The 23,709-nt window shown below is 40.8% G+C and overlaps 1 protein-coding gene across 3 annotated transcripts in view; it reads right to left on the reverse strand.

Moving 5' to 3' along the window:
• Positions 1-919: 919 nt before the first annotated feature.
• Positions 920-23,709, reverse strand: part of Dcp2 (decapping mRNA 2) — a 37,484-nt gene continuing 14,694 nt past the window's right edge. The window contains exons 2-12 of one of the 3 annotated variants that reach the window (XM_076912711.1): positions 21,658-21,809; positions 18,386-18,513; positions 17,723-17,821; positions 12,615-12,767; positions 12,408-12,520; positions 12,216-12,323; positions 9,863-9,998; positions 7,489-7,599; positions 4,581-4,632; positions 2,711-2,921; positions 920-2,412 (exon numbers count right to left, since the gene is read on the reverse strand). In XM_076912711.1, the coding sequence (XP_076768826.1) occupies positions 2,758-2,921; positions 4,581-4,632; positions 7,489-7,599; positions 9,863-9,998; positions 12,216-12,323; positions 12,408-12,520; positions 12,615-12,767; positions 17,723-17,821; positions 18,386-18,513; positions 21,658-21,809 (1,216 nt within the window). In that variant the 3' untranslated portion in view covers positions 920-2,412; positions 2,711-2,757. Of the gene's footprint in view, positions 2,922-4,580; positions 4,633-7,488; positions 7,600-9,862; positions 9,999-12,215; positions 12,324-12,407; positions 12,521-12,614; positions 12,768-17,722; positions 17,822-18,385; positions 18,514-21,657; positions 21,810-23,709 lie in introns of all 3 variants that reach the window. The other 2 variants (XM_076912712.1, XM_034518283.2) reach the window with 2 other exon arrangements.

Genomic DNA, 23,709 nt, shown 5'->3' on the forward strand with positions numbered 1-23,709 from the left:
ATTTACTCAAGCTATCAGATCTATTAGGTTATTCCAGCCCCTTCAAGTGCTCATGTCTCAGGATGGAATCTCTGTTTGATATCCCAGAGTCATTCATTCACTATTTCTTAACAAAATCTTACAGAGTATGTAAACTGTATTCCTTTGTCTCTTTGAGTACAGTGGTGAAGGACAAAGTTATTTAATATCCGTCAAACCACTGAAGTTACACATAAAAGCACCTACAAACTTATTAGACTTGAAAAGATTCACAGTGCACTGCACCTTGGAACACATGCAGTTGGATCCTAAGGGTATTTAAAAGTGATTTCAGAGTCTCACCTCTCAAACACAAATAATAATAAGGCCAACACATCTACTGATCCACCTAGCGTCTCTAAATGAAGCACTACGCAGAAGCACATTATTGCATCTACAGCATCCTCGTCACTAGAGTCTATGAAAAAATTATAACACAGCTCAGAGAAGATATCCAGTCCTGTGCTAAATATAGTCTCTCAGATAACCTCTACAGTGAAGAAATACACTAGATGTACATTAACAAGGGCACCAACTTAACATTTTCTGCATAGTTGAGTCACATCATATATACAAACCTTAATTCCTCTTCCAACATGCTTTTAACTTCAGACTGTCGAGAGAACTAAAGCCTAAAGTCATCATAACTGCATCCCAACCATACCCTTGCTTTGTTCCACAGTGCATTAAATGAAGCAGCACATCATTGGTTGGTTCTTATAGTCAACCACTTTAGGGGCCATGCCTTCTGCTAACTAACTGATTTTGCTCTAGTATTGAGAGCTGAGAATTCAACCCCTACAGGCACCAAGACTGACTGAAGTACTCACTTAAGAAGAAAATCTCAATCATCCTCCTCTCTCTCCCTCTCTCCCCCCCCCCTCTCTCTCTCTCCCTCCCCCCCCCCCTCTCTCTCTCACACACACACACACACACCGCAAATGGTTTCTAGATGACAGTCAGGGGGTGACAGTGGCTCACTGCCAGGCAAGCTTCAGTTTTCACTCCCTTACCATGTAACAGAAATCTGGAATGCTGGGACCAACTATAAATATGGCTCAAGAAGACCCAAGCAAAGCAGCTGTATTTCTGACAACAGTAAGGGCTTTCAAACACAATCATATAATGCATTAAAAAACAAAGGTCACAGAAGGATTCACAAAGTAGTCACACAGAAGATTCCAAACACACTGTATCACTGTGAAGTCTCCTGCTTAGCACCGAGTGACACTTTCATTAATAAATATAATTTCTTCTTTAAAATCAGTCATTTAAAAGCTAAAGCAAAGTAGTAATACCAAGTGAATTCCTCACAATAATAGCCCTTCTCTTTAAAGTTCCATGGGGTTAGGTAGAACCCCAATTAAATAGGCTACATATACAGAATAAAGATTTCTATAGTACTATTTATAAGCAGAGATATACTTTGTGGATACCACTTGCTAAAAGTGCACACAACAGATGCGTGTGTACACATGCAGTCTAACTGCCTGCTCCGCCCCAGGAAGGATTCTCAGTGAGGTCAGGTGCAGTCAAATCGTATTGCCTCCTTAAAGCTCTGGTGATTGTCCTCAACAGCAGGTGATCCTCTGCAAAGTGGGCATTGTCACCAGTGTTTGGTTTAAGAATTCTGAAGGAGCAAAATACAAATACATTCCTACGTGTGATCTAAGTACATTACTTCAAGGGTCCCCCAGTGATACGCTTTATTTACTTGTACTGGGTAAATTGCAGAACCCCCGAGGGCTTCAAGATATTAATTAAAAGCATGTCACTCTGGTATTACTGCAAAGTGGAACCAATATATCAGCTTCCACAGATCAACACTGAGACGCAATATAGAACTAAGAATGTAGTTTTCCACACAGACACACAACTAGAATATGTATAGATGTTTCACAGGAGCAGAATCATGGCACAATACTGAACAGATGGAGGCAGGAAAGTCCAGGCATGACCTGGAGGAACTGTCAGCTCCTGGCTTCCATGCTCTCTGCTCCAGCACTCACAGGTTTTTTTGACAGCAAACATCATAGCTCAAAATTACAGCATGGGCTCCGCGCCGACTCCATCTCTCCTCAGGCTGTGGGTGTAGTCCTGATGAAGTGCTCAAGGTTCACTGTGCAAATGAGTATTGTTTTGAAGGTGAGGTGCTGAACAAACTGACAGAACTCCAGTTAGAAGGGTTAGACTCTCAGTGGTTAGAAACAGAGAGATGAGCAAACGCCTGCATCCTGACGTCATGGTTCAGCTCTGATGCTCAGCTCATTGATAAATGGGGTTTTAAGTTCCTTTTAAAGTTTTCAATAAGCAAGCTTTTTGCAATCACCAAGATGCGGAGATGAAACACTCCTATTAACACGGCTACTTGCTGACGATGCAATCAAAACAACTCTTGATCAGAATATAAAACAAAACACAGTTACACAAAGTAAGGAAAAAGACAATAAAAAAAAAACAACAAAAAAACAAACAAACAAACAAACACAAACAAAAAAACACAGGTAACTAAAACTTGGTTCCAAACACTGAAAAGGTAAATCCATATAAAAAGTTCTAACTGCATTTACAGTGCAAACTTGTGTTTCTTTCTAGTTTCTCTTCTGTACAGAAAATCTCTTTAGAAACATTGCCTCCCTGCATTTCTTTCAAATACCTGAGAAAGGTAAGGCTTGAGGAGACACCCACTCACATGCAACAGGTCCCAGATCGGGGGACTTCTGCAATACACTTGCTGGATCAAAGGTCCAAGATTTTCATGATAGCATTTTGGTCAAACTTGAAACTCAGAAAGGTTCTGGATGAAAATGGGAACTTGCAATGTCCATTGCACGCTACAGAATGTCCTTCAGCATGTTCTACCAACGGGTCTTCACCAGAACAAGGCAAGTCACATGCAGCATCTGCTTAGGAAACAAAATGAGTAGACAGTAACTCAGAAAGTTAACCAGACATTGTCTTTCACCCACTCACATTGGGAAACTCAGGTGGATTATATATTAAGTCTTTCTATAGTCTGACTCAATCCTAACACCTTACCTTAGGATTCAATGGAATGTTACTGCTTATTTCTACTTATTTCTATTAATTCAGATTTTTAGCTTACCTTTCAAAATGAGCATATTTTTAGCTCTTATATTTGTATTTTGTGCCATAGTAACCAAAGCTTCTTGACAGAGGTTAATATAAAAATTACAATTAAAAAAAACTGTGAAGATTAGAAGTAATACAAAATACAGTTGAAGTTACCAAGTTTTAATAGATTAAAACAGAAAACTTCAAAAGCTTTTTGACAATCAGTCTTAGCAATGCCTTTTGTATACAGTACCAAAAGTCAAAGAAACATACGAAAACGCATCAATTCTGAACCCTAATGGTAGACCCCATGTTTAAAAAACAAACATAAGCTTCCATAGTAAGGTTAGAGCATCTTTGCTCATTTTTAAATCTGCGTGTGCACATCATGTGAGAGCATGAGCACATGCACGTGATGGCGCACACAAGTGGGTCAGATGACAACCTCATGTATTAGTTCATGCCTTTCCCTTGAGATGGGGACTCTTGGTTGCTTCTGCATGGGCCATGCCCAGGCCAATCCCAGGAGTACTGAGATTAAACATGTACACTGCCATGTGTGGCTACACAAGGGTTTTAGGGATATCTTCTCAGACCCAGAACATCTCTTTCAGACAGTTTTCATTTTCATTTATTTTAACGACTGGTTAAGTTACTAAAAGGTCGACTCTGATATCTGCAGTAGTGACTTCACATTCTGCTCCTAGAGATGGAGGCGACTCAATTAACCATCTCGAGACTGTGCCATCAATGTATCATTGGTGGATTTGCATGTGAAAATTGTCTTTAAATATTAAAAAAGAAAAGAAACAAATGTTCTTCATTTCTTTGTATTTTTTTTGTCTGTTTTTGAAACAAGGTTTCTCTACAATGACTGTTCTGGAACTTGTTCTGAAGACCAGGCTGGCTTCAAGCTTTGTTAGAGATGTACTTGTCTCTGCCTCCTACGTGCTGGGATTAAAGGCAGGGGCCACCATGGGTTTTGGTTTTGATGGACATGTAACCACAGCACAAGGAAACTCCATACTATTCAGACTGGCACCTAAGAAGAACAGTGTATTACACTTTGAAGTGACATTTACTACTCGCACATCAGTAGGACTACCATAACTTTCCTATTGATTATGGTCAGTTTCTCTGGTGGTCTGAGTGAGAGTTGTCCATAAGTTCACACTTGCATGCTTAGTCCCCAGGTGAAGATGGAAGGAGAATGGGGCACCCTCATTACCACACTCCCCACTCCCCAGCCCAGAAGCCATGTTCATGACATATAGTTATGGGGACCCAGGGCCTGACAGTTACAAAAGAAACAGGGCATTCAACACAAGTGATGTTATCTGGATCACTTATTAGTAATTCCTTCCAGCCTGTTTCACACATGAAATCTCTGCAGCACACAGGCAGCTCATCCTGTGTAACCATCACCACCACAAAGCCCACGGATGTCACAGCCCCACAGGACAGATTTTAAAAAGGAAATAGCTTGCCTGCCTCGAAGTTGTCCTGAAGCTTTCGTGGATGCAGCTTCTTTTCACATTTCTAGAACAAACACATGAACAGCACAGTCTCTTGTTACTCTTACGTATGAAAACTCAAGAGATATGTGACCAAACATCTCAAGAAGAAAATTAAACTAGGAAATCTGATCATCATCTCCAGCGGTCTTCCATAAAGCCCAACTTTTCAACAACATGGAGGACATATAATGGCTATGAACACTACCATGTACAGCTTCCTACCTTTGCACAGGACTGTTCCACAGCCCCTCATGTTATCCCAGTGCTAGGAATCAAACCCTGGGCCTGCCATATGCAAGGCACGCATAGCTCTGCAGTGAACAGCATGCCCCAGTTCTACCTGCATGTGAACAACATTCCTTCCTGACAAGCACAGACCACTACTGTCGGTCCGCTGACTCAGGGATCTACCGTAGAGATCCACAATGCTGCACCATTATAATGCCAACTTCTTGGAAATTTACGTCTTTTCTTTTTTTCATAACAGAGAGAGTAAAGGGAGGAAATTTGACATTTAGTCTCTTGAAAAATAAGCAATTTTTCAAGTTTTGCTCTGCAAAAACAAGTACCAAATCTTACACTTTGTCAATATACTCAGTAACACAGCATTCAGCAAACTTTTCATCCCCTCCTGCCTGTGGGGAAGGCATTAACAGCTGTGGTGTGACTTATGGGACAGTGTCATTACACAGCCCAGGCTGGCCCTAAAACTGGAGACTCCTGTATATGATTTGCATGGCTGACCACTGTGACCTCTCACAGACCATCCTGCTTTGCATGTATCATTGTTTTTTCTTTAGAAACTTAAAAATGTTTTAAAACTTTATTTAAAAATTAAAAAAAAACAAAACACCAAAACCCTACAACCCAGTAAACCCTAAGTCTGTGAGTTAGAACTAGAAAGACGAGCCACTTCACACTGTCTACTAGCACGCACAGCCCTTTCGCATCTACTCACACTTCTACAGTGTAACACAGAAAGAACAAGAAAGACTACATACTACTGCATAGAAGCTTTTTGAAAAAAGTTCAAAATTTTCCAAGCAAATTTGTCACATCAAATCTCAAAAACAAATGGAACTTTTTAATGAGTTAAATTTCCATGGTAACTTGGTAAGAGATATCAGCATAGCACTGTCATTAAAGAAACGCTTTCTAATTTTTGTTAGAAGTCTTTAGAATATCTACTGTTGATTGTCTTGGTTTTGGTAACAAAGAAAAATGTGAAAAGTCTGACAATAAACAGCTAAATTTAGTTTACTGGTAGAGTTGATACACCCAAGTCAAGTAACCCTAGCGACTAAGTGTGTAAATAGTTTTATGTCAACCTGACACAAATTAAAGTCATCTGAGAGGAGGGAACCTAAAGAAATGTCTCAGTAAGATCCACTATAGGCAAGCCAGTAGGGCAGTTTCTTAATCAGTGATCAGTGGGGGGGGGGAGACCCGTGGGTGGTGCTATCTCTGGGCTGGTGGTCCTACGATCTCTAAGAAAGCATGCTGAGTGCTATCTCTGGGCTGGTGGTCCTACGATCTCTAAGAAAGCATGCTGAGCAAGCCATGAGGAGCAAGACAGAGAGCAGCACGCCTCCATGGTCTCTGCATCGGCTCCTGCTCCAGGCTCCTGCCCTGCTTGAGTTCCTGTCCTGACTTCAGTGATAAACTGTGATAAACTGTGATATGTAATGGTGGGGTATTTAATGGTGAGGGAAGTAAACCCTTTCCTTTCCCAGCTGCCTTACTCACAGCAACAGTCGCAGTAACTAAGACACTCAGGTTAACAGGCTTGTTTTCATTTCTTTTCTTTCATTCAAAGTTTTAAGTTTCTGACATAACTCACTTTCTTAAAGACATAGCAAACAGTGACATAACAAATAGAAAATCCAACATACACGTGTCAAGACTTTAACAGAGAAGATCAGGAAAGATGCTAAACTCTCCTCTAGAGAAAACATTCTCTAAGATTTTTAACTGCAGCATCAGGATGGATTACAAAACCAGAGGATTTCACAAAAGGAAGCCATGACTAGAATGGTGTTGATGAAAGCTGAGGAGTAGGAACTCAGAAGGATGGGAGGAGGGTGAGTTATGGCTATTAAGTTACAGCAGGATGTGTTGTTACCCAGAAGCATCACCGATTAACAGTAACAATGTAAGCTGTTATTTCAAAAGCTGGAAGAAAGCAACATCAATTACTGTTTCCTTATGCCCCAGGTTGGTCTCAATGTCAGGCTTCATTTCTTCTGGCCTCAGTCTCCCAAGCACTGTGCCAGCATGTCAGGCTTACACCTTTTACTATAAACATTATACGATATATCCATATATTGAGGCACATGTCATCCCATAGATATCTATATTCTTATGTATCAACTAAAGTATATAAATTCAATTAACACCTTTAAGATTTATTTATGTGTGTGTGTGTGCCACATGTGTACAGATGCCCAGAGAAGCCACAAGACAGCATTAAATCTCTGGAAGGCAGAGTTAAAGGCACATGTGAACTGGATTTACAGCCTCTCAGGAACAGCAGGTGCTCTCAGCCACACAGCCATTCCTCCAGGCCTCTGAACAATGGGTTTTCAGAAAGAAAAAAAAAAAAATCTTGTTTCTACTATAGTGTTTTTAAGACTTTAAAATCAAGGTAAATAAAACCACACAAGGCAAAAGTAGAGGGGTACCTGTAATTAAGAATGGCCAAGGAGAGTTGTAAGCTGTAGTTCATGAAGACAATAGTGCACAATTCAATTTTCTAAAATCCTGTCACTAAAAATCAAATAAAAATAAGAAGGAAACGAGCATTACTGTGTCAGACACTGCCTGCTCGGGTCTTAGAAACAAGAGCTGTCTGCTGGGCCCATGAGCACACAACTCTTACCATCAGGGGATTCTGCTGCTTTGCTGGCTGACCGTGGACTCCATTCGCTCGCTTCTTTGGATTAGGTGAGTCTTGATACTGTTTCCTGCCATTACCTCTCATATTTTGATTCTGTGAAAATATGAATAAAAACAACATGTAAATCTACAATATAAAATATGTATATATATGTATATATCAATGTTTATCTCGATTGAATAGAATTCATAAAGTGCCATCTGAATGTTTATACAGTGCTGTACCAATTTATTTTCTTAGAAGATTGCTTTGCAAAGGAACATTCTCTGAAACAAGAAACAGCAAATATATTTTCCCCTAAGTCCTTTCCAAGCCTCTTGCTTTATCCCATGTTTGCTTATAAACTGCTTATAATACAAAAACATGGCGGGGTACAGCTCAGAGGTAAAGTTATGTAGAGCATGAGGCTGCACAGTCAAACTCCAGCACGAATATAAAAGAAGAAATGAAAGGCATGGAACAGAGGACACAAGAGGATTGTGGGAGACCGAGCTGGGAAGAGACCAGAGCACACATGAGCACATACACACTAGGCTTCCTTTCTTTCAGGCTTCTTCTACATCACACATGTGAATGGGACTGTATATCAGTGGGGTCAGCGTATGGGACTGTGTGTCAGTGTGTGTCAGTGTATAGGACTGTGGGTCAGTGAGGGTGGCGGTCAGAGAACATCACTGCGGACTCAGTTCTTGCCTTTCACCTTTGGCCTTTGCACAGGTTCCATAATCATACTCAGTTGTCAGGCTAGTGCAGGGACTGCTTACATATTAAGCCACCCTCCGAGTCCCCACAGTTCTTTACAGTATAAATTAAGCAGTAGGCATGATCAGTTAAACCATTATTAGCAAATGAGTGCCAAGGAAAGGATAATCTTTTACAAAATAAAGATTGGTATTTTAAAAACTTGGGCTTTAGTATTAACTTTAGATACTTTTTTTTCAAATGTCAATTTTTATTTCAGATTTTGAAAGTCAGCTATTTTAGAGAATGTGAAAAATGAATATAACTTATAAAGACATTTATCTTCATTCTACCTTCTCACAGAAAACATGGGGGAGCTGCTGAGACAACTGGCAAGCAATCACTGAGGGAAATGGACAGTGGGTTGCAGCCTCACTTTTCTCTTGGCAGTGTTTCCTTTCCTGTGCTGGGCTTTTCTGTGCAACTTGGTGGCACAGGCCATGCTTGTCAGCACCAGCAATACTCTTTGTCCCACACCTGAGGTTTTTCTGCTGCTGTGACTCTTGTGTAGTTCTGGAGAGCTAACATCTAGGGAGGTCCCATGCTGCCACACTCTAGCACACTTTCCAAACATTTTACGTCTTCAAAACAGAACCTGTTCCAGACAAGAAGGAACTACTTGTGAAGTCTGCACTACATGCAGCCATAATCACTACTTAAGCACCTTGTGCCCATCCTAGGCATAGCAACATGGAACCACGTGACTTTTAGACCTTTGTCCTGCCTTATTTCCCTCAGCCAATGTCTTCAAGGATCATCTAGAGTGTAGATGGCTCAGAATTTACTCTCTGAAGGCTACAAACAGTCCAGGGCACGCACTGTGAATGATACTGTGAAATTCTGTATCAGAGCCCTGTTTTTGGTTCATTTGTTTATCTATGTAGGTGCAGAATTGTTGAGTGAGGTGATAAGTGCACACGTAACTTGTGCGAAGCCACCAAGCCACCTCTTAGCAGCTGTCTCTGTTTACACTTCCAGGAGCACAGCACAAAGGTACCTGTTCTCTGCACCCTCACCTACAAGGATGATTTTCTGTGTGGTTGGTTTATTACCACGGCCATTCTGAGGTATGGAATGTGACTTCCATTTCCCAACATGACTGTTGAGTCCTGTCTGTGCTTAATTGCCACTTGAGCCTTCTTTAGAGAAGTGCCTGGTCAAATGTCTTCAAACACGGCTGGGTTTTATAGAATATTTTGGTGGCTACTATTCTTGAGGCAGCAATCTAGAAACCAGTAAAATGTTTCCTAAATGCAGAATAGATGAACTGTGATATAGTCACCTACTGCGTGATACAGCACTGAAAACATGTCATAACATACATAAACAGTAGCGCCTATTAATCTTAGCTCAGAGTTGTCTTCTTTAAGACTTTTCACTGGTGGACACATTGAAAAGGCTCAAGTGTAGCATCCCATTATTTACCATACTGGATTTATTCCACGGCCATGAAGGATAACGAGTCTCCAGTCTGTTCCAGTCACAAGCTGGAACCCTGGGTGACATCTCAGCAGTTCAGAGCTCCACTAACTGTTACACACAGCACCTCAGCTGAAAATTATTTTGAAGTCAAATGATCAAAGCCTCTGAACAAATTTCAGTGTCATTCACCTACCTTTGCTTTGAAAAGGTCTGACACCTCCGTGTGGTTACTGTGTGGCTTCTGCTGTAGCGGCTGCCTGTGCTTTACCCACTGGTCACTAGGAGAACCTTCAGGAAACAGCTGCTGGCTGTGGCGGAATTTCGTTCGACTACACCAACATTTAAAAAATATGATGAAAAAAATTTTTTCTTGCAGTTCTTTGAAAGCCTTGATAGTTTAACCTACCAACTATATGCTTTGTTTTTCAGCATCCACCTTTCCCCACTGTAATTTTAAGTTACAAAGGCAGAAAAATTTTCTTTTCAAGACAGGGCATCTCTGTGTAGTCCTAACTATCCTGGAATTTACGCCCCACCGACTGAGTTGTACTGTATGAAATTTGAGACAGCATCCCGAATCTACCGTAAACACTGCTCTGAGAACCACAGGGAAGAGTAGCAGACTGCTCTTACATCCCTTCCCCTCTTCTATTTAACACATGGAAAAGACTGACATGGTGTCTAGGCTGTAATTATAGAACTCAAGAGGCTGAAGCAGGAGGATTGCTCTGTCTAAGGCTAGTGTGGGCTACATGCTGTGTTCTAGAGCATTCTGGGCTACAAAATGAGACCTTCTTTAATTGGGATAAATCTTAAAAGAAAATTTATTTTCTATCAGACAAAACTGTGACATTTTCTCCAACATATCACAGAATATGACTAAAAAAAAATACTGCCTCTAAAGGAAATGAAGGAAACAACTGGGGTTTGTGCAAACCCACCGTCTATACATTTAATAAGAGCAGAAGCACATGGACCAAGAGTGCCCACATGCAGACTGGTGGAGACCTTCCCAATGATGAACTGTCTCCATTAATGACTTCCTGGTAATATCTGTTTTATACTCTGGGACACACTCTGGTCTTCCTGACTTCTGCCAGACTCTTTTCTTATTTCTATTAGTAGTGCCTTGGTAATAATAATACTTACAGATTTTAAAAGACAGAAATGATTCTTAAGGCATTTAATCCAATTTCTTTTCCTCATAAAACCAATAGAAATGGAATAGTACTTAGTTAAAATTTATTAACCATAAAGGTAGTCCACTCATATTGTTTTCTTTTAAAATTAAATTCCCAGATTAAAAAGATCACCAAATTGGAACAAAAAATGTAAAACAATAAACAAAACAACAACTCTGGCAATATAAGCTATAGTAAGCTGCTTACAAGAATATAAACTGCTGGGCGGTGTGGTGCCGGCCTTTAATCCCGGCAGAGGCAGAGAGGCAGAGGCAGGCAGGTCTCTGTGAGTTTGAAGTTACCCTGGTCTACATAGTGAGTTCCAGGTCAGCCAGGTCTACACAGAGAAACCCTGTCTTAAAAACAACCAACCAACCAAAACAACAACAAGAAAGAAAAGAACATAAACTACAGTCAGTGAGAGGAGGTGGTAAAGGTGTGTGGGCCAAGCCTGATTATTACTTAGTTTGAGCCCATGGACCCAGGTAGAAGAGAACCGTTTGCAAGGTGTCCTACACACACACACACACACACACACACACACACAGAGCTATACACTTACACAAAATAAACAATTTTAAAATTATACAGTATGCATATTTAACAAAGCTACTTCCCACGTAGCTTTGTCCTAAGTTCTCCTCAAGCAAATGTTATTGATAGTTTACACCTGTGTATACTGGTCCCTCTTCATATCACAACCAACAGCAGGCTGGGAGACAGGTATCTTAGTCTAGTTGGTAAAGGACTTGCTGTACAAACATGAGTTAGAGCCCCAGAACCCGTGAGAAAAACCCAGGTGTGTTGATGTGTTTGCAATCCCACAGCTGGGGAGGCAAAGCAGGCGTAGACATCCTAGGGAACTAGGCCAGTGAAAGACCCTGTTATCAAAATACAAACTGAGCGACACCAGAGGTTGCCCTTTGTCTTCCTCATATGTACATATGACCACACACATTCATATGCATACAAATTCTGTCATATGCAAATAAATATCTATGTCCTTGACTTTAACAAATTATTCATTAGCATCTCTTACCACCTGTGCAACAGAGACTGCAATGTATCCATTCAATCACCTCCAGAACTGACTTATCACTAATGTAGGGTCGTAGATATCCAACACAGATTTTTTTTCCCCTTTCCTAGTGCTCTAAGCCATTGGTATCCTCTCAAGTGTACTGTTTGAAAAATGTGCCCAAAGCATCTTCCCTCTAATTAATTCCTTTCATCTTATTAGCAACTTTTAAGCACAACGCAGCTTCTAAGGAGGAATCTTATCCTTCTCTGTCTGACTCAAGAAGCGAGATGGTACTGCCCTAAAAGACAGCAGAAAGCCACACTCCTATGAGCCCATTTCCTCACCTCAACTTTTCCACGGTGGGTCTAACTGGTGTGCTACCAGCTGAAGAAAAACCATTGTCACTGTCCGAGGAATCTCCAAATCTTCGAGACAGCCAGTCCCTTAGTGGTCTACGGAAACATTAACAATTCATTTTAAAAGCACCTGTAATACCAGCAGTAAGGCCAGTTTTACAGTTTAAGAAATGAACATACCTGATAAAGGGAATGGCCATAAAAAACTTATTAGGTGCCAAGCCAAGCTTGGACTTGGGAGTCATATCATTTCTATGACAGGGCAATTTCTCAATGGAGAACCACTCAATATTCTGAAAGAAAACAATTGCATTTAGTTGATTACTATCAAAGAGTAGCTAACACCAACCCCACAGCAACCTATAAATATTCTCAAGTCTTACATACCCTAATTTCTCTTCTGGTCTTGGGGTTAAACTTTGTGTCTTTCGGAACTCCTGGAATGATGTACAGGCGAGCCAGTTGGTCATTGATTCGAAGCTCAATGTAATCATCCTTACAAATATAGTCTTTTATATCAAAACCAGTTTCTTCCAGGACCTGGAGAGAAATGTTGATAAATCTGTTTGATTTTTAATCATTAGAGGCAGAAGGACCATGAGTTCAAGGACCGCCTGTTACATAACTGAGACTTGTATCAAAACAAAACAAAGACATAAGGCTAAGTCTAATCTGTAGCTAGAAAATTAGGACCAAGCTCCCCATTATGCTAATACAAGTAAAAATTAAACAGATCAAATGTCAATAAACTATAGGAAAAGAATGACTAACAACCTGGTTATTAGCCAAGACTTAGTTGGTACTGTCTTTAGACAGAACTTTTCTATTGTACTGTAGCACCACCAAGTGGTAGAAGGACAGACTGCAACTCTAGGACTCTTGGTTAAATACACTCAAAAAAAAAAAAAAAAAAAAACCAAAACAAACAAACAAACAAAAAAACCCAAAAAAACAGGCACCCACAGGAACTCAACCTTAATCATTCCTAGGTTGAAACCATTGGATTTGAGGGGTGGAGGCAGGGTAGAGGCAATTAAGTGTAATGCACACAATCCTGGTCTTGTTTAAGGAAAGACCCTAGCAGCTCTTTGGACATGTACAGGAGAGCCCATGTGGACACGCAGCTGGAAACTGGATTCCAATAAGTCAGGAAGACAGCTTACAATGAAACTCAATCAGTGTAACCTCAAGCTTGAATTCCTAGTCTCCAGATCTGCTAAGAAGTAAACTGTTGTTCAAGTTATCCAGTCAACCGTATTAAGTCAGCGCAAGCAGACTAAACAGTGCATCCCAGCGAACTCCCCAAACTTTTAGCTCTCTATGACAGAGGTGATCATTTAGAAATCAGGATTAAAAATCAAGGCTTGCCTTTAAAATAATCCACTGAAGGGAAAATCATTTGCCCAAGGGGCCACTGCCTCCTTATTTAAGTTTCCATAACTGTGACAGTTCAGTTACAGGGAATCCAGCAGATGCTGCGGCTGGAGAACCATAACTGAAAGAAGCTGAAGCAGGAGCCCAGGGTGATGCTAAACAGCAGTGTCAAGGCTGAGGGCAGTCCAAGGTGGAGGAGGCTGCAGCACCGAGGTGGAGGGGACCCAGGGTACAAATGCCTCTTGTCGTCACAGAGATGAAGACCCACACAATCCTTTGGCCTTGATCTGAGATGTCAGGCTGGATGTCTCACTGAACAACTGGGCAGAAAACGGCAGGCCCATTTTGCTGGGAAGCTCTTGTGGAACTAGAGGCCTCAGCAAGTCTTGGGTTCCATCAGTATAAAAAGCATTAAATTTTCTCTCTATGCTGCAGGAGGTCCCTTTCATTCTGGAGTAGTAAGCCTTGTTTTCCATACAATTGGTACTTACCTAGGGTGTCATCATTTTAGTGATACTCTGTGGTCTGTTTCCCTTTTTAGCGTGTTCATACAAGCACCACATATCAGTGTTGATCTTTTGTTTCTTAGTCAAGTAGGAAGCAAACAACTCTAAAGGAATTGCGTTTTCCCCTTAGACATTCTTAAGTATGGGGGGGGGGGAGGCTATGTCTCTGAAAGAGCAGTAGTTATTTCTATCTTGTATAAAACAGCAGACCGAGTTACTGTAGTTCACTGTGCAGTTAGAACACTTAACACTGATGCTTGTCCTGGCTGCTGCTCGGCTCCTGTATATTTTTTTAAATATTTATTTTATGTTATGTGTATGGGTGTTGTCTGTATCAGTGCACCCCCTGTGGACAGTACCTGAGGCAGCCAGGAGACTGTCCTGAGATGAGACTCACAGCCAGCTGTGAGCCACTGTGGTGTTAGGAAAGAGCACTCCGTGTTTCTGAGGCCTGGACTCTAGTCCCTGTTCCTCTAAGCCGGAAAATCACAACTAATTATGTCTTAAAACCCACACATTCCTTCTGTTTTCAAAACATTTATCCATTTGCAATTGTTTTTTGAGTGCCTATAAAGTAGCAGTCCAAATTGTAGACATAGCAGGCAGTGCCTGGCACCCTAAACAGGACAAGCAAGGAAGCCCAGAGACACAGTGTTCACAGTTCACAGACTAACTGCCCTTTCTTCTACATGTTAGCAACTCTTGACAATACAACCTTAGCAGACAAAGGGTGTGGGTGTAGACACAGATGGATTCCTTGGGTTCTGAGGTTCTTGCTCAGTTTTATAAGCAGAGGTATTTATTGGACTTCCCCACAGAGAGAGCTGACACCAAACAATTTAACCTAAACTTTTACTTGCTGAAGGGCCTTTCTGGAAGCAGACATTACCAGTCATGAGGTGGTCAACTACCTACAGAGCTATACATACACAATTTCTTTAAGTAGGACACCATAGTTCTTATTCTTTCTCCTTAAAAGCAAGCTTTATGGTTAAAGGCTTGAGGGTATAAAAGGAAAATTTTTTTTCATAAACTTTGACTGGCATCCTCTATCCTCTACAGAAAGCAAAGGAAAAGCTCTTAGGGGAGATGGTAACTCCTCACCACTCCAGCTTTCTGGGCTTTGTTTACCTGGTACTGGAAACTGAACTGACATCCTCATACCCCTCGGCAAGCATTCCATTGCTGGTACATTACATTTTGCTCCTAGCGTGGCTTTCAGTTTTAATAGCTACTCAACCTTTATTTATTTGTATAGGACTGTTCTGTCTGCAAGCTTCTGTATACACTGTAGATAAGCTGTTTAATCTTGAATTTAAAATGTAGTACCTCCAGCTATGCTTCCAAAGTAAATAACCACTAACCTCTATTCTAAGGTACATACATGGGCTTTAACACAAAATTGTACTGGTGTGTTTACTGCACAGTAACTTTTTCTTATGTGTGCAGATGCAGATGCCAGGAGTCAGGTGTCCTGCTCTATCACTGCCTTACTCTTTGAGATATGGTCTCCGATTAAGCCTAGAAGCCAGCAAGCCTGTGGTTCTATCTTTACCCCCACCCTCACCAATGCAGTTACTGGCACAAGTACAGCCATTTTATATAGCTTTGAACTCAGTTCTCTATGCTTGAGCATAAGTGCTCTTACGTCCTGAGCCATCACTCTGAGCCATCTTTCTAGCCCATGATAGTTTCTATAAAGACATTCTACACAAGTGCTCTCTGACCATAGTCACAACCTGCATCCTCTCTTTCCTCCCCAGCCCCCTTTGGCACTTCCAGTCATTCCCTGAACCTTCCTTTTTCATGTCCTACACATATGCATGGTTTCATGGACCAACATAATGTCTAGGGTTCCCAAAGGAGAGAAAGCATATTTGTCTTTTTGGGTCTGACTTAATATGATGACCTCTAGCCACAGGTATTTTTCTGCAGTTCAGATTTTGCTTATTAAACTGACATTGCCAGCATGTACATAAAAGCTGGGTATATACTCCAAACCATGTTCTCCTGCTTGGGCACAATGAGCTAAATCCCAGACCCTATACAGTGGCTTTTCTTCACTAAGAAGCTATACCCAAACTAAAACCAGGCAACAAATACCACTGTATCAAACAGATACTGCAAAACCGTCTCAGAGTCACATTTCTGCCGTCTTCCCCTCAAAGTCAAATAGGCTTTTGACTATAAAGTTCTTAAGTGTCTCTCCTTAAAACATCTGAGTGGTTAAATGGCCTGTTCACAGTAGCTAGGCTTGTACATAAACACAGCTAAACCAGAACGAATTTCAAGCGTCAGGTGTAATATGGTGCAGGATGAAGAGCTAACTGCAGACTGTCCATGTATTAAAGACAGACAAGGCATGTATTAAAAACAGACAGCTGCTGTTTAAGTTCCGAGACCATCATGGATGGAGCTATGAGTAAATGGAAATTTAAATAAGATAAAGGAGAAATCACTCATTCTGAATGTTACTTTCCTTATAATGCTAATAATAGGCAACAGAAATTCAGAGGAAAAGGATCCTCTGAACCTGGCTCAGATTCCATTTTGGTTTAAACCTGGGATGCCCTCAGCAAAGCACTTGGCCACCCGCTCACGGTGCTAGGAGTCTGTTGGAGGAAGATCTGACTACTAAGAGCAGGTGAGCAGACCTCTGAAGTTTAAACCACCCCCTGGCTCTGACCATGCTCTGAGCCCCTGGGTTCACCACATGAACAAGCACTGGCACCGCCTGAGACACCAGGAGCCACGTGGTGCCTGCTACACCTTCCTCGTGGTGGACCCAGGCTGTCAGTGAAAGCCAAAGCCAGTTCTTCCTCTATCAACTTATTTCTGATCCACCAAGCTAGGGTCTGGATTGGCAGGGATGGTTTGGGTAGGAATGATCGTAGTCAAATTTTGGAAATAATCAATCAGATTCAGAAACCAAGGAGTAAGTAAGTCCCTGTTTGTCCTTTAAGAGCTAAGCAGGGGATGGAGTACAATTTAAAAATTTTATCTTATAGGCCAAGTATAAAGCTAGAATGAGTTTTGAGGTGAAAATGTAAATTTCTTAGAAAAAAATCCAGATTGTTCATTTTTCTGGATTATAAAAAAGAAAAAAAGAGAAGAATACAGATAGAAGTTGAAATATTTTCCCAAAAGAAAATCCAATTTTAAAGCAAAAAGTGGAAAGAAACCATGACAAAGAACAGCCAGATAGATGCCTTAAAATTACAGTGAGGACGAAAGGCCCAAAACAGCAGAGACAGAAAGAGGTGGGGGGCATGGTATCTTATTTACATATTATTTGTTATGTGTGTTTTGTCTCCATATCTGTGCAACACGTGCACGCTTAGTACCCAAGGAGGCCAGCAGAGGGCATCAGATCACTTGGGACTGGAGTTATGAAAGGCATGTAGGTGCTGGAAGTCAAACCCAGGTTCTCTGAAAAAGCAATCAGTAATCCTAGCCATCTCTCCAGCCCAAAGGCTGTCTTTTAAGTTAAACTGTGTATTGAATTTTTGGAAAAACACTGAACTGTTTCCAGAGTCCAAAAGGGTAGATCTGTGTGGATTTAAGACTTTGAAAGCTACCGGCCCACGTTACCAGCCAAGTGCAGGAGGCACTCACCTCTCTAGCCGCACAGTCATGAGGCGCTTCTTCTTTATTTACTTTTCCTTTTGGAAATCCCCAGCCTGACTTTGCCAGGTACCCCTGAACCAGCAGTACCTGCAAACAAGCAGAAACTCAAAAACAAAAAGCAAAGAAACCTACTTTTCCACCACATTCCATTCCCCAACCAAAGGCTTTCTCTGAATTTATAGTAATTATTTAACAATAAACTGTGTACACCATTTGCCCTAATCTTCCAAGAATACAAATATACTAGTGTGAAGAAACACACCTTGTGTATTTAAAACAAACTGTTTCAATAATGAAGTGACACATCTGTACATTAAGACACAAATACAGAATTTTAAGATACAGAATGCAGGGGTATCCATGTGAAACCTCCGCCCCGTTCTCAGAGATGGAAGGGGGAGAGAGGCCTGTGAGGGGGAACTGGGAGGAGGAGGGGCTGTGATCAGGATGTAAAGTGAATGAATGAATGAATAAATAAATAAATAAAGTGGGAAAAGATACAGAATGCAGGCAAAGCATCCAAAATTTAGTTAACAGTAAGAACCTTGGGGTATTTTAAAACTTCAATTTAGAACATTACATAAAAAAATTCTGTCAACAGGATAAGTTGGTCACCACTTCACTAGAAACCTTTTGTTCCAGTATACTCACATTCTCCAGGGTCTCATCAAGAATAATTGCCCCATAAGTTGGTACTCCCATTTTATATTCCTTCCATTCATCCAAGATCTTTTCCACATCTTCACCTTGCGGCAGCAGAAACGGACAGTGACTGAAGAGTATGAATAACGTTAAGGAAACTGCCATTTACCTTAACACAGCGTAAGAGGTGACAACAGGGAGGGGCTGGAGCAACGCTCAGCATCTGAGAGCACTAGATGCCATCTGCAGAAGCAGAGAGCAGCCCCCAGTGCCCACATGTGTGGATCACAGCTGTGTAACTCCAGCCACAGGGGGTCTGATGCCCTCCTCTGGCCTCCACAGACACCCATACACACAAATACCGACGCAAAAATTTATAAAAAAAAAAATCAATCTCCACAAAATTATATGTAGAGACAGACCTATTGAAATCAACTGTTTAAAGTCATATGAAATTACTCAAGCCTGCAGTTTATGTAGGTTCCCCCCAAGCATACTCATTTTCCTTTGAGCATAACATTAATATTTAACCTAGACACAAAGCAAGCTACAGGTCTGACAGATAATCAGTGCTGAACTCCCAAGTTAAATAGGAATGCAGAAGCTCTGACTCAGTACTCATCCCTGTGTCAGATCCACAGGGATGAGTCAGCCTGGGGGAGGCGCACACATTCTACTAAGAGGAAGGAGCCATTCCTGGGCACATGAAGAGATAAAGTGCTAGAACCCTGGGAAGCAGGTGAGGGACACCATGCACACTCAAGTTCTTGGCCACATACATACATGTATTCATTTCTAACTGTTAACACTAAAGGTGAGCCTAACTGAAGCTTATGAAGGAAAACGTGGGTGTCAGTTTCACAAGAAATAAAGTACGTAGCTAAGAAACAAAACAGTGTAAAATATTAAAGAATAAACTTACAGACAAAAATAAACTCTACAATTGTATGCCAGGTCTTTTGATGCCCTATGCCATCAAGGGCCCCATCACTGAAACACAGGATGACACATATGGGGAAAACCGTTAGCTTATAACTGGAGGACCTTTGCAATGGCTCTCAAGCCCTTACTTACAAACTTGCAGATTGTTTTGATTCTGATGCTAACGCTACAAGCATGTGACATGAATGTATTTCAACTGTGTACGATGACAGCACATGAATACTATCAGTCCATTTCAGGCCACCATGAGACTAACACTAGTTTAATCCCTGTAGGTAATAATAGCAGAAGCCAAATACATAAATGATATTTTAGAGTAAAATGTAAGAAAAGGGAAGATTCTACAGCAGATGGAGCAGAAACTCAGTACTAGCACAGCAACAAGAAGTTTAGACAAAATGAGGTCATATTTACTTCATCTCATAAAATTGATAGATAAAATCTCATATAATTTTATGAGCTCTATTACATATTTTAAAGTTTAGTTTTATGGTTGAGTAAGAAGTAAAAAGGTCCTCTACGAATCCAAAGAGGCCAATCATCTGACATCATAACTCAAAGACAAACACACAATCAATCTCCATATGATTATTTCACGCTTTCAAAGCTAACTCCAGATACACGTGAGCCATCCCACAAACACCTGTGGTTACTCAGAGACCAAGATACTGAAATAATTTGATAAAAGCCTGACTCTCTGTAGTCAATAAAATTCTGTTGTAAAGTCATCCAACTGAAAACAAAAACGTAACATTCTTTGCCCTTCTCTGTAAGTTGACTCCCTGCCCCCATATTTAACAAAAATAAAACCCAACAGAAACAAAAATCCCCAGAAAACCTACAGCTTCTTTTTCAGGCACACCTCACATCCCCACAGTTCAGCCGAGTTACTTGCTAGTACCTTACTCTTTTCCACTTACTCTGAAACCATTTTTCACTTTGTGAAGTTTTTCTTCCAAAATGATTTCTAAGTAGACCTCTATCTACTCTCAAAATATGACTTTCACTATCTTTAACACTCACTGGTTCTTTCCGAGATAATGGATCTATCCTAAACAATTGCATGTATAAGAAGCCTGATTTCTAAACTTACTCTTTGATTAGGCAACGTTTACTTATTTTGCCTTTAGCAAAAAGTACTATTCAATCTGATCCTCTTTCCCTGGGACTCATCACCAACTTCTATACATCGATATAATCAAGTGTCCTACATACTTGTTTTGACTGTTCTTTCCAAATCCTGTAACCGTGGCTCAGGTCCCTACTCCCGTCTTAAGTACTAGTGCTTGCCTATGGCTCAGGTCACCAACCAAACACATCTTGAGTATCACTTTCACAGGATGAACAATACTTTCACATGATAGCATGCTCAAATGCTGTCCATGCTAACATCTCCAGAACAGCATGTTACCCATTTTCTATGGAGCCGCAAGAATCCCTTCTACGAGTGGGAAGAAATAGGGAATTAGTAGTTTGGTATTTTGGGTCATTTGTACCTGCTTTAAGGCTAATTCTAACACATTGAATTGTGGGGACAAATTCACTCAACACACAGTGAATGGCTGAGAACAGTAAAGACCAACTAAGTCAAATCACCAAGTCATGATTTATGAGCCTGTACCCCACCACAGGCTCTTCCACCCATTTCCAATATGGCCCTACAAGAATCCCCTGCTTGGCAGACTAGTTTTATTTTTTAACTCTACAGAACTTTCCAACTCAACAAGTTTGCTCACTCTCTGCTTATGTATATACAGGAAACTCTGTATCTCCTTTAAAAATACTTCGTCTAAAATCTTGTATTTTACTTCTAAATCCTAAGAACATTTAATACATCCACCCTTCATTTTTTTACATGTAGACAGTTTTATAATTTTAGACATTCATAACTATTACATCAAAACAAACTGTTGCTTTTTGTCTGTTCGTTTTTGAAACAGGACCTTCCTATGTAGCCCTGGCTGTCCTTCTGGTACTCAGAGATCCACCTACTTCTGCCTCAAGTGCTGAAATTAACTGGATGAGCTACATCCTATATAGGAAGAGAAGCTTCTTTGATCATCTGGTTAATGGCATACCAAGAGTGGAGCCAAAATCAGAACTGTCTGAGAAATAGCCCAGTTCTTTATAAAGGAAAATCATATCTAATTCACTCCTAATCACTATACATTTCAGTACTATGAAAAATAAGAGCACAATGAAACTGTCTCACATGTCTACTTTTCACCATGTGTTACCCAGAAGTTACAGACACTCAAAGAAAATCAAAAGGGAAGTTTGTGTGAAAGTATTTTATTAGAAAGAATGAAAGACAATCTTTGTAGCAACAAAAAGGATATCAGCTTTGGCAAAGTCTCTTATCCCACATTGAGGTAATCCTGGTGTGTTCTGCATGTAGAAATCCAAGTAAAACCAATGGGCGAGTTCAATCTGGAAGCACACTCGGATTGCATTGTCTCTTTCTTCACTGGGAATATGCAAAATAAATCGGCTGCCAAAAACAAAAAACGTACAGAAATTACAATTACAAACCACTACAGTTTAATATATTTACTTTGTTACTCCACCCACCAACTAAGAGAGGAGAGGAGGAGCAGTGCTGTGGATTTGGTTTATCACTTATGTTATGTTAATTGGGTTTCCAAACTTACACAGGAATTCGTATGCCCACATGTAAAGATGCCAAGGGTACCTGTCCCCAGTTGGCTTTGGTCGGTAAATAAAGTTGCTGTCAACCAATGGCTGAGCAGGGAGACAGAGGCAGGACTTTTTAAGATTCCAGGGCAAGAAACACAGGGAGTTGGGGGTGGGGGTGGAGGTGAGAAAAAGGGATTGTCATGAGATCCAAGCTTAAAAGCAGTAGAAGACAAGTGTACAAATCATGTACCCAGGGTAGAGTGCCACGCCCCCCACAGGATCTGAGGTAGCAAAGATGGAACATAGGTTTTAGTAAGTAATAACTGAGGAGTATCGGAGGGGAGGTGTTAGCGACGTGGAAGTTTGGGAGTGCCCCAGCCATTGAGCTGAGTAAGGCATATTACAATAGAAGGCTGGATGTGTATGTTTTTCACTTGAGAATCCACAACACTGGGGCAGTAACCAGGAACTTGAGCGGCCCCCACCAGGGGGATTAGAGCAGATTAACCAATTAAGAACCACACCAACAGAGCAGTTCTGACCCTTTCAGATGACAGTGGCCTGGGAAGAATGTTGAGAACTGAGTGTGGCAGTGCAATGCCTGTAACCCCACCACTAGGGAAACTGAGGCAGCAGGGCTGTGGGCATAAAACTGGCTCAAAACAGAGGACTTGTAGAGAAGTTTTGAAGAACTGTATAGCTGCTGTTCCCAAATACAGAAATTAACTTAAGAACTTTCTAGCAAATTAAAACAAGTGAGGAAACTACTGGGATTTCTTCTGAAGTCCAAGAATACACAAGTACCATTATAATCCATCAAACAAACATGCCTGACATCCACACAGTTCCCACACATAAGCAACACAGGAGACAACTGTGGGAGGAAGAAACAGACGCTACAGTTTCTCTCTAACACATGAGATTTCCCAAAAAGCATAACCACAGAGTCGTGACCCACACTAACTTTCAAATACTTTCTAAAGCCCAAAATTGACTTTTCAAACTCACCAAGAAAGGAGGAAAAGGTATGTGTGTGTGTGCTTTCTATACAGGAACACACAGTAGCTGTATAAAGATGAAGATGATAGCTGTCTTATTTTAGAGAGGCACACGGGTTAGGACACACAGATCTAAGTGAGTACGAATGCTGAGGGGTGTGAAACATTCACTAACTGTTCCTTTCTCAGACGAGCATTTTAGGAACTCCTTTGTCCTTCAAGCAGTAGAAGCAAATTCAGCTATATGAAATAAATGTGCTGGCCTTTTAGATCATTTTTATTAAAGAGAGCTACCACTCAACTAATTAGTCATATTGCATTATTTATTTGCTACGATGCCAAGTGGTTTTTATTTCCATTCTCAAATTTCAAATCAAATCAAAAGAAAATATTCTAAAATTTTAACACCAGTGTCACATTCAATTAAATCAACAACAACACAAACATGATTGATGGATCAATATAAAGAGATACTGATTGGGAGAGCTGCAAGAGGATCTTTCTGTGTAGGGAGACCTTGTTCTCAGACCTCATGAAGTGCGCCTGCTTACTCTACTCATCCTCACCTCTGCTGGTCTGCCTCAGACTCATCCCCAGGGACTCAGAAACAACACTACCTTCACCATGGCAGTGCATTAGACTCCTCTGAACATGTTTATGCTCTCTCAAACTCACAAAATATCCAAATTTGTTCAGTAATGGTATACAATATACTGATAGTTGTAATTTACGTTGTTTAGGCTGATCCCTACCATA

This window comes from Arvicanthis niloticus, chromosome 14 (genome assembly GCF_011762505.2).
Source record: "Arvicanthis niloticus isolate mArvNil1 chromosome 14, mArvNil1.pat.X, whole genome shotgun sequence".
Taxonomy (NCBI): Eukaryota; Metazoa; Chordata; class Mammalia; order Rodentia; family Muridae; genus Arvicanthis; species Arvicanthis niloticus.